Raw genomic sequence first — 14,161 nt, forward strand, 5'->3', positions numbered from 1 at the left:
GGGGTAAGGAAAGTATCATCTGAAAGGTGTCATCTGAGGAAAGACTAGAAAGCGATGAGGGATTAAGGCAGGTCTACAAGGCTGGTGGAAGAAAAGCATCAAGCAGAGGGATTAGCTCGTGCCAAGGCCTAGTATATTTAACTAATAAGGAGCACATGAAGCAGGAGTGGAAGAATAGTAGAAAATGGGGTCAGGAGGAAGCAGGAAGCCTATTGCGGCAGGCTTTCGAGGCCATTATAAGCATTTTGCTTCATATTCTGAGAGAGATGGGAAGGTGTTAGGAGGGTTCTGAGCCAAGGGATTGATACCTGATTTTTATTTTAATAAGATCAGTGGCTATTGCAGAGAGTAGATAAAGAGACCAAGAGCAGAGCAGGGAGACCAGGTAATAGGCCTTGCAGTAATCCAGCTTCATCTTTTAAATGGGACTTTCAGTTTATTTAATTTTTTTTCTCTGTTATGTTCCTCTTTTTTCCTCCTCTATTTTACCTTTTGGATTAATTATTTTCTTTCCCAGCACTTGTTTATAAACTCTTGATTTTTTCCAGTCTTCCTTTCTTCTTTTGTGTTTAAAACTGTCATACTGTTCTTGCTCACACCTCTTGTATCATCTCTACACTGTTCAGAGCAGTTAAAAAATATCTTTTGAATACTTTGTTTTGTTTACCTTCTTCATTACAGGTCCTGTTTTCCTTTGTTAACACTTTTCCTTTGTTAATACTGTTTTTCCTTTGTTAATATGTAAATCTTCCGGGCACTTCCCATATGTTAATATTTAATACCATTTAGTATGTTACTAGAAGCCCTGCCTGAGAACCATGGTGCTTAAAATGCAAGTGGGATCTCTTGTGCATTTCCCCCTCTTGTCCATCTTGTGTGGGTTTGTGTCTCTGGGGGACTGGGCTGTAGTCTCCTTGCCTGTTTGAGTAGTGGCAGCATCTGCATTTGTGTCTGTAAGGAGGCAGATGTGAAGTGGGTGCTAGTTGTAGTAGATTCCTGTGTTCTTCTGTGTTAACCCAGGAGATTACAAATACCATGAGTAACATATATTTGTAGGACCTACAGAGGCAGCTCAAATTATTTCTGCAGCAGGTGATACACCATCAGTCCCAGCCCCTGCGGTTCAGCATGAGGAATCTATAAAAACTGAGCACCCTGGAATTGGTGAAGGGCAGCCCAAGCCTGCAGCTTCAGGTAGTTTATTTATATTTGTGGTTTTGTAAATGATTTGTCCATCAGAACTCTTTAATGCCTAGGCAACCTCCAGACAATATGTAAGTACCTGCTTATACTGGTTTTATTCGCAGACTGGCTTAGGGAATTTTTTTAAACTTTAGAGTCTGAATAAATCTCTGAAAGCAAGAGGTTTAAGAGCTGATCCCTTATTTCTTCAGTTGGAATCATTGGTGATGTCGTTTTAGAATCCTAATGACAAAAATGCCTTCAGTTGATAGAACTGGCAAGTACACACGATGGTGTTTTTATTTCCCTTTGAGCTGTTGAAATTCTGTGCTGAAATTTGATTTCCTCTTATTTACTTTTGCTGCAAGAGGAAGCATCCTCAACTTCTGTACGGGAGCGACCACCCGAAGAAGTTGCAGCTCGCCTTGCACAGCAGGAAAAGCAAGAACAAGTTAAGATTGAGTGTATGTAAACCAGACGGCTTCTTAAGCACTCTGCGTCATCTCCATTAGTTGCTGTCTTCTTCAGCCATCGGCACACGTTTCTGATCCATCAGCTAGTTTGGTTTCTTTAGTGGCATTTGTCTGTGTACCACCTTTATTTCATCATTTGTTTTCTTTCCATTTAACCTCGTTTTACCTGGGTAACAAAGGCTGTTCTTAGTGTATAGTTGGAGAAAATTTCAAATAATACTTGTACTTAATCCATTTATGTTTATTAGGGTTTGTGCTAAAGATTCTTTGTGTTATGTGGAACAGAAGTTGTTTGTTTTGGCAACTTCCCTGAAAGCCTTTTAATTGTTTAATTCATAAATTTATTTGTATAGGTCAAAATGGCACCTGCTGTGGTTTATTACCAGCCTTTGGACTCTGTCTAATAGCCCCCTTATCTGATGGAAGGTGGTGAAATGTTCTGCACATGGCTGGTTTCCAGCTAACTGAAGCATATTCCCTTTCAAGTTTTGATTTTATGTTAAACTTTTTGATGTTTTTTAAAAGAGATCTATCTAAAAATGTCTTTTTCTTGTCTTAAACAGGTGTAGGGCACATCATTTATTGTACTGGGCAGTATAAAGATTTTTGTGGAAGTAGGGGATATGTAGCTTTATGCTGGACTGAAGTGTTTATTTTAAAGTCTTATGGCAGTTCTTTATAGTTTTTTTTTTCAAAGATTTTATTTATTTATTTGACAGTCAGAGAGAGATCACAAGTAGGCAGAGAAGCAGGCAGAAAGAGAGGAGGAAGCAGGCTCCCCACTGAGCAGAGAGCCCGACACGGTGCTCGATCCCGGGACTCTGAGATCATGACCTGAGCTGAAGGCAGGGGCTTAACCCATTGAGCCACCCAGGCGCCCCGGTGTTTGTAGTTCTTATTGAGAATCAAAACACCAGGGGCAACCTTGGTGGCTCGGTTGGTTAAGTGTCTGCCTTCCGCTCAGGTCATGATACTGAGTCCCACATCAGACTCCCTGCAGAGCAGGGAGTCTGCTTCTACCCCTACCCCTACCCCATGCTTGTGTTCTCTCTGTCTTTCTCAAATATAAAATCTTAAAAAAAAAAAACAAACCCCAAATCAACAAGTGGAACCACATCAAACTAAAAAAGCTTTTGTATAGCAAAGAAACAACTAACGAAACAAAAAGGCACCCGGGTGGAATAGGAGAGACCATTTGCAAACCTTAAGTCTGATAAGGGTTAATACCCAAAATATATATGCAACTCCTACAACTGAATAGCCAAAACAAAACAAGAAAGAAAGAAAGGGAGGGAGAAAGAAGAATCCAAAGTACAGTGAATAGACCTGAAGAAGACTTTGAGCCTATGGGCCACTGTGAAGTGGTTTACTGTTACCTGTGCTTTCGTGTGGGGGCGGGGGGTCTCCCCCCAGGGTCCCCCACCTCCTTTAACTCATACACGTTCCCTCTCTGCCTCTTTTTTCCTTTGTACCCCTCTCTTCATACCCCGTGTGTCTTCAGGTGAACCTCAGTCTCACATTCATGGTGTGGTATTTTCTCATCACCTTTCTCTTTCATCTTTGTTGCCTGGGTACAGCAGGTGGTTCCTAGGTTCCATTTGTTCATCTCTAGCTTATGCTGCTTTTGCTCAGAATCACCTTCTGTTTTTGTTTTACCTGCCAAATATATTTTCCCTTATAAAATTATCTGATATGTGATAAATTAGTCTTCTCACTGGCTTGCTTTCTTCAGATGATCATTTTGCCATTTTAGTATTATATCTGGAGTCATCCCTTGCTTTATTTATTTATTTTTAATTAGGTTTATTTTTGTTTCCTGAAGCAGCATGTAGAGATATGATTTTAGTAGGTTGTAGCCTCTTGCATCGTGGTATCTGTTTGTTTCTTGACTTCTTTTACAGAAAACACTGTCCTTTCCAAACCAGTTTCTTTTTTGTTGCCTTATTTCCTTATCCTTTTCTTTCTCTTGTTTGTCTGTTATCTCCTTATATCTTGGTGATATAAGTTGCTGTGAGTATCCCTACATGCTGAGGTGAAATGGGCATCTCTTTTTCCCTGTGGATCTATGGGACCATTCTTTAAACTGAACAATGCTGATGGCTATGCTGAATTTATAGGGGCTAACAGTGCTAAACTTGTTCCTCCCATTGAGGTATATGCTAGCCTTCTTTAAGCAATTTTTTGTCTTGGAGAAAACAAAACAAACAAAAAACCCAAAATACTTTTTATTTTGAAAAAATTCAGTTGTGTATAAAAGCAAAAATAGTATAATGAACCCCCATAGGTCTGGCCACCAGATTTTGTAATTACTAACATTTTACCATACTTGCAAATGAAATGATTCTCTAAATCTCTGTTTTTGTTTTTTACATTTTTGAGGAAATGCAAAGGAAGACTCAGTAGGAGAAGCAGGGAAGTTTACAGTAAAGTTATTTAGCAGGGAGGGATTTGTTTTTTACTGTTCTTTGTATTTCAGCTGTAGCCAGGAGCTTAGAAGATGCTCTGAGCCAAACTGCTCACATCACTCAACAGGCCATTATCGCTCAGAATGCTGCGGTGCAAGCTGTCAATGCGCACTCCAATGTCTTGAAAGCAGCCATGGACAATTCGGAGGTGAGCCAAAGAATGGATAGCCATGTATTATTTAAGACTGATTTCTTCCTTTTAGTATGGGCTTTCTCCCACTAAGTGAAGACTATCAAGAGTAATTTTTTTTTTTTTAAATAAACAAGACAGGAAAGATCTTTGCATGTTGTTTTTAATGAGTTTCATATAGTGCTTTATCTCACAATAATGATACAGTACAATAATTAGTTCATATTTGCTCTCATATCTTAATGGTGCTTGAGTATTATTTTGTCATTCTTTTTTTTTTTTTTTTAATCAGAGAGAGAGCGAGAGAGAGCGAGCGAGCACAGGCAGACAGAATGGCAGGCAGAGGCAGAGGGAGAAGCAGGCTCCCTGCCGAGCAAGGAGCCCTATGTGGGACTCGATCCCAGGACGCTGGGATCATGACCTGAGCCGAAGGCAGCTGCTTAACCAACTGAGTCACCCAGGCGTCCCATTGTCATTCTTTTTTTTTTTTTTTTTTTGCTTTTTTTTTTTGCTTTAAAAATTGCCGACCATTTTAAATTTCTTTAATTTTTTAGCCAATCATTTTTAAAATAAACTTTTTACTTTAAGATACTTTAGTTTGACACACAGTTATAAGAAGTAATACAAGGGACGCCCGGGTGGCTCAGTTGGTTAGGGATTTTCTCTTGATTTTGGCTCAGGTTAGGATCTCAGGGTCATGAGATCCAGCATGGAGCCCCATATCCGGCTCTGGGCTGGGCATTGAGCCAGCCTGCTTAAGAGTCACCCTCTCCCTCTGCCTGCCCCCCCACCCCCCGCTTCACCCTGCCTCTCACACTCTCTTTCTCCAAAAACAAACAAAAAAAGCAAAACGGAAATCCCACGTACCTCCAAATACCAGCTGTTTTATTTTTTATTATTTTTATTTGTTTGTTGGGTGTGGAGCCTGACACAGGACTTCAGTTCATGATGCTGAGATCAAGAGTTGGGTGCTTAGGGCGCCTGGGTGGCTCAGTGGGTTGGGCCCCTGCCTTCGGCTCAGGTCATGATCTCAGGGTCCTGGGATCGAGTCCCGCATCGGGCTCTCTGCTTGGCAGGGAGCCTGTTTCCTCCTCCTCTCTCTCTCTGCCTGCCTCTCTACCTACTTGTGATCTCTCTCCGTCAAATAAATAAATAAATAAAAATCTTTAAAAAAAAAAAAAAAAAAAAGAGTTGGGTGCTTAACTGACAGAGCCACCCAGGTGCCCCCAAACCAGCTTTTTTTTTTTTTTTTAAGATTTTATTATTTATTTATTTGACACACAGAGAGCACAAGTAGTCAGAGAGGCAGGCAAAGGGAGAGGGGGAAGCAGGCTCCCTGATGAGCAGAGTCCAGTGTGGAGCTTAATCCCAGGACCTTGGGATCATGACCTGAGCCAAAGGCAGAGGCTTAACCCACTGAGCCACCCAGGTGCCCCCCAAACCAGCTATTTTAAATGCTTAGGTTGATTATTTAACTTACATTGAGCACATCAGAGAATAAATTAAAACAGTACTACTGGGACGTAATAAATTGTTTTAATAATTACATTCAGTTATTCAGTGTATAAAAATGTATTTAGATACCAAGTTGTTTGAAGAGTAAAAATAAATACATGAACTGTGAATCTCAGGGATCAATACCTTGTGCAATAAGTAAAGTTACTTTGCCACTATAACTGTGGGCTTTTTACAGAATTTAAATATGCTTCACGTTGCTTTAGTCCTATGCACATACATCACAGAAAAGTTAGAGCTCTGATGTAAACAACTAGAAATTAGAACCTTTAAAAAAAACTTTAAGAAAATTCTGGTTTATTTAATGTCCAAGAAAAAAATTTAGATTTCAGTCAGGAAAGTGGAAACCACACAGAGAATATTTAATATTTCGGTTATACAGGTGTGGGAAGGGTGTAAGTTGTAGGATATCAGGAATTTGGGTTCAAACCAAAGTAGACTCGTATGTTTCAGAAGGACATTGATTAGAAGCTTTAAATATCAATGGTATTGCTTTGGTGAAAGCCTCCATAAGAGGGTATTTCCTCTTCCCAATGAATGCACAGCATGTAATGTATGTACATTAGATAGTATGAAATCTGTTGAAATCAAGATTTTACAACTAAAGGACATCTTATGGTAATGGTTAACTAGACTAGGGGATATTAGCTGGTGTTACAAAATTATCAGAAACATGAATGAACACAAGTTTTGAAATGTTAAAAATGGATTCCAACTTCTTTAAAAAAAAACTGCAGATGCACAAAGGCTCTTAAAATAGATACAGAATTACTTTCTCAAAGCCCTGTTTGGAAACAGTTTGGAAACAGTTGGACTCCTTTTGATAGTAGGGAAACCTAGTGTCTATTCACAGAATGGCTTATCCTTGGACCTCTGTAAGGATTTTCAAGGAAGACTTTTGTATATATATAAAATTAACATCTTACAAAATTCGGGGGGTGGGTTTGACAATAGTTGATTTTCACTTTACCAATTATAGAGGGTCATTTTTTTAGGATAATGTTTTAAAGGAGTAAGGACTGTACAGATGTATAAACTTTCTGCTTACCCTTAAACTGATTTTGGTAGACAGACCTGCAGTTAAGAGAATTTTAAATAATGATGCTTCGTTGAAGAATAAACAATTCATAAAGTTATTGTTCTTACAGATCTTTTCTGCTTCATATTCTCCTTTTGTGAATCTAATAAAAATATTATCTCTCCTTAGAAGATGCTTATATGCACTAGAACACAGTCTTTTACAGTTTTAGTGATTGGTTTTGATGGGGTTCATGGACTTCCTTGGTTCTAACCATGAACCTTAGATTAAGAGACCCTACTCTGGGCGCCTGGGTGGCTCAGTGGTTTAAAGCCTCTGCCTTCGGCTCAGGTCATGATCCCAGGATCCTTGGATCGAGTCCCACGTCGGGCTCTCACCTCAGCGGGGAGCCTGCTTCCTCCTCTCTCTCTGCCTGACTCTGCCTACTTGTGATCTCTGTCAAATAAATGGATAAACTCTTTAAAAAAAAAAAAAAAAAAGAGAGACCCTACTCTGAAGAAATGCCATATATAAGTTTTTAACCTTTGAATTCGATGCCCTTGTTTCTAAATTTAGCCACGGTGGTGTATCCTGTGACTGTAATAGCGATTATTCATATTTACATAAGTAAAATATTTTGTTTAGATTGCAGGTGAGAAGAAGTCGGCTCAGTGGCGCACAGTGGAGGGTGCATTGAAGGAACGCAGAAAGGCAGTCGATGAGGCTGCTGATGCCCTTCTCAAAGCCAAGTAATTACTCATGGACTTTAACAAGTAATTAGGGCCTCCTGGTGGCTTTCTTTGGGCTGGGTTTTCTTTGTATTGCCTGTTTACAAACACGAGGCAGAGAAACCCTTCCCTCCCTTCACCTCTCCTTGATCTGTATCGGAATCAGGAACAGAGAGGCTTAAAAAGGAGAGAGGGAATAAAATATAATTAGGCCAAAGTAAATTTGGCAGAAACCTATATAAAGGATCTTGTATAAAAAGCAGTTTTTCTTTTAGGTGATATATCTCTATGGATTTACTGAGATTCTGCCATAATTTCAAGATTTTTCAGGGTTGGTTTAGGCAGTTTTATCAGAATTTTGAGAGTATGTCACAGTCTCTTTGTTTTAACTATCAAAGTAGTTAGTAAATAGTAGGTCTAGTTTTATGCCACCTTGACCTCGATTCCTGGAATTTGGCTAAAACTAGGATCAAGCAAGCCAAGTATAAAATCAGTCTCTGATGCTGGAAACCTACATTTGACTAAAGGGTCTCATTAGCCTCTCAACTTGGAATCACTCATTCAAAATTTTGTTGGGATTTTAGATAAAGTATTTATTATTCATAGAGAAAGAGAAGTCTTCTAATTCACGGCAGCATATCTTTTAGGAGTTTTAAGACGTATGCTCACATCACTAAACCTGGAGTCGGGGCTCTTGAGTTCTGTGTTTTGTGGTGGCTAGGCCGCAGTTCATCCAGTTTGTGAAACATTCTGAATCATGAGGGCTTCTTGAGACCCATGTGTATTTGCTCAGTGAGCTCCTTGGTTTCCTCCCTTGCTTCTGCCTTCTGTATTAAGCACTCTCTCAGCGGAAGGGCAGTTGGCATAATCCATGCAAAAGCTGCCGTTTATTCAGTGCGCTGGATGTGGCAGTTGCTTTGCCAGGTACTTCTCATTGATTTCTTCTAATACCCATATAAGGGTGAACAACAAAGGAGAGGTGGATCTGGGAGTTGAATCCAGGTTTTCCTGGTTCTGAAGCCAGTGTATTCCATGTATACCATGCTCCCTGTCTGGTTCATGCTAGTAAATCTAGCTTCCGACCAAGCTATTTTCAGTTAGTTTGTATATATTGTGAAAAAATACTCGAGTAATTTTTTTCAAATTACATTTTTTCATAGCTTCTTAACAATTGTATGCTGTGTATATTCAAGCTCTTTGCTAAAGTTGATGAGGAATAATACTAAATCTTTTGTTTTGTTTTATTGGTTTCTAGAGAAGAGCTAGAGAAGATGAAAAGTGTAATTGAAAATGCAAAAAAAGAAGAGGTTCCTGGGGCCAAATCTCATATAACAGCCGCCGAGGGGAAACTTCACAACATGATAGTTGATCTGGATAATGTGGTCCAAAAGGTACGTTTCTTAGATCTTTTATAGCATCAAAATATTTTTTTTTTTAAGATTTTTATTTATTTATTTGAGAGAGAGACAGTGAGAGAGAGCATGAGCGAGGAGAAGGCCAGAGAGAGGAGCAGACTCCCCGTGGAGCTGGGAGCCCGATGCGGGACTCGATCCCGGGACTCCAGGATCATGACCTGAGCCGAAGGCAGTCGTCCAACCAACTGAGCCACCCAGGCGTCCCAGCATCAAAATATTTTTAAAAATATTTTTTTGAGGGGCCATGAAAGTGAGAGAGATCACAAAGGGAGTAGGAGAAGCAGACTTGCTGCTTAGCAGAGCCCAATGCGGGGCTCAATCCCAGGACCCTGAGATCATGACCTGAGGCCAAGGCAGAGGCCTTTTTTTTTTTATTAAGATTTTTAAATATAATCCTTTAGTCAAAGAATTTGAAGAATTCAGGAAAATAATAAGATTCCTTTCTTTTTCTGTTTACCCCTGGAAAGCATAGAAGTTGTTACTAATCTTGGACACAAAGTGGATTATCCATTATTAGCAATACTTCTTAAAATAGGTAATATTTTTGGTCCTGGTTATTAAATGAAAATTTTCATTTTGTAGCAGTTCTTTGTTTGCACTTATATAGTCTATGTGGGTAGTTTCCTGTGACCAGAGAAAGAGGGACAGGGGCATAGTCGGATGGTAAAGGGCTTGGGACACCTGGGTGGCTCAGTGGGTTAATAAGCCTCTGCCTTTGGCTCAGGTCATGATCTCAGGGTCCTGGAATCGAGTCCCACATCGGGCTCTCTGCTCAGCAGGGAGCCTGCTTCCTCCTCTCTCTGCCTACTTGTGATCTCTCTCTCTGTCAAATAAATAAAATCTTAAAAAAAAAAAAAGATGGTAAAGGGCTTGTCTGCATTACAGGGCTTATGTTCCTTTTTCTGAGCTTTAGCTTTCTCTCTTTATATTATTTATATATTCTCAGCCAATATATAAATACGTGACTATAATGTCTCCTTTTTTTGGGATGATAATGATAATTTCTGTTCACTTTAACCCATACCCCTTGTATTTGTTCAGGTCAAAGCAGCTCAGTCTGAGGCTAAGGTCGTTTCTCAGTATCATGAGCTGGTGGTCCAAGCCCGGGAAGACTTTAAACGAGAACTGGACAGTATTACTCCAGAAGTCTTGCCAGGGTGGAAAGGCATGAGTAAGTACAACTGAAGTGTTGGTGCTTTTCCTGTTTTTGTGTTTTAAAAACTGTTCAGCTAAACTTGCTTCAACCCCATTCATCTAATCCGGACCCCTCTGTTACGCTTATCTCAATTTGTTGACAGTACAGTGTTTTCCACATTTTATTTGTCATAGCCATATTAGGTGGCAATGCTCCCATGGTTTAGTTCCAGCCAGTGTTTGATTCTAAAACTAATGGTTCTATTCAGATCTCTGCTACTTAGGAAAAAATAATTTAGAATCCAAGTAATTCAGAGTGACATTTTAACCTTAAATCTATTAGAATATTGTTTATGTATGTAAAATTATGCAAAGCCTTTGATACTTTAAAAATATTTGTAATGAATTGAGGCACGCCTCAGGACTGGTCTGATGACATCATGGTTGAAAACTCATTTGGTGAGAAGGAAGTCATTTGTATGACTGTCAACTTGCAGATAGCTCAGACTGCGGGGAACTTGAACCATGTTTTATACAGTGTAACTGCAGAGGATTGTTATTTCTTCCTGAAGTGCTCTGAGAGTACTAATAGTCACATAAATTACCAGTCTCAACAAATTCAAAATACATTTGCTATTGTCTGTTAGAAGCTGAATGTAAGGTAGGAACTGAACTGGTGTTTTAGGCCTCTCTGAGCCTATGTCAGAATGTATGTACTAGCTGATCCAACTGGTCAGCTGCTCGGTGTGTGCCTTAGAAGATACATGGGTGCTCAAGGAGACTCAAAAAGTATTCATAGCAGCCCTGTAATTGTAAGAGCAGAAAAATCAGAAACTGCTAAATGCGCCTTCCATGTGGCAGTATAAGTCAATGAACTAAAACTATGGCTCTCAAACATAAATGTTAAGAAAAAAAGTTGGGAAAGAATACAAAGAGTAGGGTACCACTTAACGTGAAGATTAAGAACATGCAAAACAGTGTGCCGTTTTAGGATGCATATGTATATAAAATCTAACAAGATGAATGGTAAACACCATATTTAGAGCTAGTGGTTAGCACTGTTGGGAGGAGGGAGGAGGAACCTTTAGGGGGAGCATAGGTAGATGTTGCCAGGATGGGAAAACGAAGTGCAGGTTGTAGATTGTCTTTGTTTCCAGGGGACAGTTCCTTTATTGCTGTAGATTTGTAGAAAATCTCATCTGTGTACTTTGTTGAGACTGACATCTCATTTTCTTCATCTTGCCAATTTTTCCTGCAACACTGGAACAGATTCCTGTTTTTTGGTTTTTGTTTTTTTGGGGGGAGTGTGGGATGTCTAATACCAGATTACACAGTTGACTTCTAGAGCCATTTTGGGTGAAAAATACCTGTCTTTGAATTTAAAGGTCATGCCCATGATGTTAAGCTCACGCCGAGAGGCAGGAGACTGGCTGTGGTTCCCTCTCCTGTCACTGTGTCATCAAGGTGGTGCCTGTGACAGAATATTGATTTCTTAAGTATTTGAAATGTCTGGAGAGGCCTGTACTGAGAACAGAGTCCAGACTGGGGCTTAGTAAAATATGCAATGAACCAGTGTAAATGGAGGGCTGGGGAGTAAAGGAGAATTGATAGTTTTTGTGTGAAAACTAAGTTGAGTGCTTCAGCAAAAATACAGATGAGCCCCTGGAAACCAAAGCTACTTTTAATATGAATGAGTCTCTTATTTTGTAAAATGCTAGAATTTACCTGGATTTATATTGCTCTATGTCCTTTTATGTTTTAGGAAATTAGTTGTTTTGCTTTTTAATATTTAAGTATGCATTTTCTGTTACTGGTTTCTGGTTCCCTATTTCTTTTTGGATATTCCTATTTAATAATTAATAACTGGAATATGTAAGTTCTTTTTTTCAAACTTTTCTTCTTTTCCTTTGTAGGTATTTCTGACCTAGGTGAGTAATTTTGTGTGTTTTAAACTTAGAGGCTATTTATTTGTGTCTTAAAATACTGCAGTCTTTTTGTCTATGGTTCTTTTATTAAAGCATTTGAATAATTTCTAACAGAACTATGTTGCATGTGATAAATCTGATTCGATATTTTGGGCATCCATGTGCTCTCAGGAACAAAAATGTTTCACCAAATGATTGGAAATCTGTAGATAGGTGGATCGATATCTATATGTATTTTAAAGCTTTCGTTATGTAAAATTCCAGTAACAAGTGGGAGAGCTCATAGATTCATCACCCATCTTTAGTAATTATTAACACATGGCTTTTGTCATTTATTTCCCAGCTTCTATGGAATCAGATCCCAAATATCATATATCCTTTTCAGTTACAAATAATTTCCATATTTTAAAATAAAAATAATCACTGTACCATTATCACACCTAAAACAGTAATTCCTTGATATCATCACATGTCTGTTTGGTGTTCAGTTAACCCCAATCATTTTATAGAATGAGTTTTTTTAGTTTTATTTGAATCAGTATCCAAAGGAGCTACACATGTTGAATTTGATCAGTAAGTTTCTTATCCCCACTTTATTTTTTGCTTCTCAGTTCTTATACTGTGGAATTGAGTCATTCATCATGTAGTATTTTCCACACTCTGAATTTTGCTATTAAAGCTGTAATTCTTGGGCGCCTGGGTGGCTCAGTAGGTTAAGCCGCTGCCTTCGGCTCAGGTCATGATCTCAGGGTCCTGGGATCGAGTCCCGCATCAGGCTCTCTGCTCTACAGGGAGCCTGCTTCCTCCTCTCCCTCTCTCTACCTGCCTGTCTGCCTGCTTGTGATCTCTGTCTGTCAAATAAATAAATAAAATCTTAAAAAAAAAAAAAAAAGCTGTAATTCTTAACCTACAGAAATGTGTCAGAATACTTTTGGAATGTGACCTTTGAAAACAAAATACATGCATAAGCCTAAGTTAGAATCTTCGGGCATGTGTATTTTAAAAAGCTTGACAGGTGATTCTTATGGGCAGTTCTAGTTGCAGGTCATTGTCCTGAGTAACGACATCTGTTTAACAAAAGGTATAAAAACTCTTACTAGTAAGAGAAAAGTCAGAGAATCTGAATTTGAGATTTAACAGAAAAGAATATTAGAATGCCTTTTATGACTAATCACAGTTATGCGTGAGCAAAAATATAGAAGTGTGTATATATAAACTGTTTTTAGAGGCAAAATTAGGATAAATTATAAAGTCTATTTATATTTAGTTCAGATTGGAAGTCCTAATTTGGGTTCCTGGAAAAGAACTGATAATATACTCGAAGGCCTACCTAAATTACTTCGCTTGGGATTGAACATGTCTTAGTTGGACACAGGCAGTGAATTTCTGAGGGCAGTGGAGAATCTAAATCTGCTTCAAAGGGTTAGCTACCCTTTGCTATCTTTACAGCTGTTAAAATTAAATTACTGTCACTTGAAGCAGGTATGTTGTAGATGTTTAGTTTTGGTGAAATCATTAACATTTTAATGTCATTTTCTGTTTAGCTGACAAGCTGACTACTGAAGACCTGAACTCTCTGATTGCTCATGCACATCGCCGCATCGACCAGCTGAATAGAGAGCTGGCAGAACAGAAAGCCACGGAGAAGCAGCACATTGCACTAGCCTTGGAAAAACAAAAGCTAGAAGAAAAGCGTGCGTTTGACTCTGCAGTGGCAAAAGCATTAGAACATCACAGAAGTGAGATACAGGCTGAACAGGACAGAAAGGTAGAGGAAATGAGAAATTAAACGTGAATCCACTTGAATAGCTGCTTCTAGAGATAATATCAAGTTACTGACTTTAAAATATTAGATGTAAATCATGCTGACCCACCATTGAATTGGCTCTTGTTCTAGTCAGAACTTCTAGGGAAGGATTGTTGTAGCAGAGTTCCTTTATATTGAGCAGATGCTGAAGTGAAAGGAAGTAACAAGCCCTTGGTGTCCAGGATTATCGACTTTATCTTTTCCAGGTGGAGCCGCTGTCTCCTAAAGCGGTGCTGAAAGACTCAATGTTGGATTGTCTTTTTTCTCTGCCAGTGTTTTGGTTAAGAATGGATGAGATCTCTCCTTTTAGTCTTGTGTCGGTGCACATCATGTATTAATAGGTGTCTCTGGGTTGATTTGGGCACCTGG

General features: G+C 39.0%; 1 protein-coding gene across 9 annotated transcripts in view; it reads left to right on the plus strand.

Annotated features, from left to right (window-relative positions):
• Positions 1 to 14,161, plus strand: part of IMMT (inner membrane mitochondrial protein) — a 43,579-nt gene that overhangs the window by 23,954 nt on the left and 5,464 nt on the right. For 2 of the 9 annotated variants that reach the window (XM_059405664.1, XM_059405672.1), the window contains exons 5-12: positions 1,057 to 1,194; positions 1,551 to 1,646; positions 4,132 to 4,268; positions 7,429 to 7,532; positions 8,767 to 8,902; positions 9,968 to 10,097; positions 11,974 to 11,988; positions 13,530 to 13,753. In XM_059405664.1, coding sequence (XP_059261647.1) covers positions 1,057 to 1,194; positions 1,551 to 1,646; positions 4,132 to 4,268; positions 7,429 to 7,532; positions 8,767 to 8,902; positions 9,968 to 10,097; positions 11,974 to 11,988; positions 13,530 to 13,753 — 980 coding nt within the window. Of the gene's footprint in view, positions 1 to 1,056; positions 1,195 to 1,550; positions 1,647 to 4,131; positions 4,269 to 7,428; positions 7,533 to 8,766; positions 8,903 to 9,967; positions 10,112 to 11,973; positions 11,989 to 13,529; positions 13,754 to 14,161 lie in introns of those variants that run through there. The other 7 variants (XM_059405666.1, XM_059405665.1, XM_059405667.1 and 4 more) reach the window with 7 other exon arrangements.

Source organism: Mustela nigripes, chromosome 7, assembly GCF_022355385.1.
Source record: "Mustela nigripes isolate SB6536 chromosome 7, MUSNIG.SB6536, whole genome shotgun sequence".
In the NCBI taxonomy this organism is placed as follows: Eukaryota; Metazoa; Chordata; class Mammalia; order Carnivora; family Mustelidae; genus Mustela; species Mustela nigripes.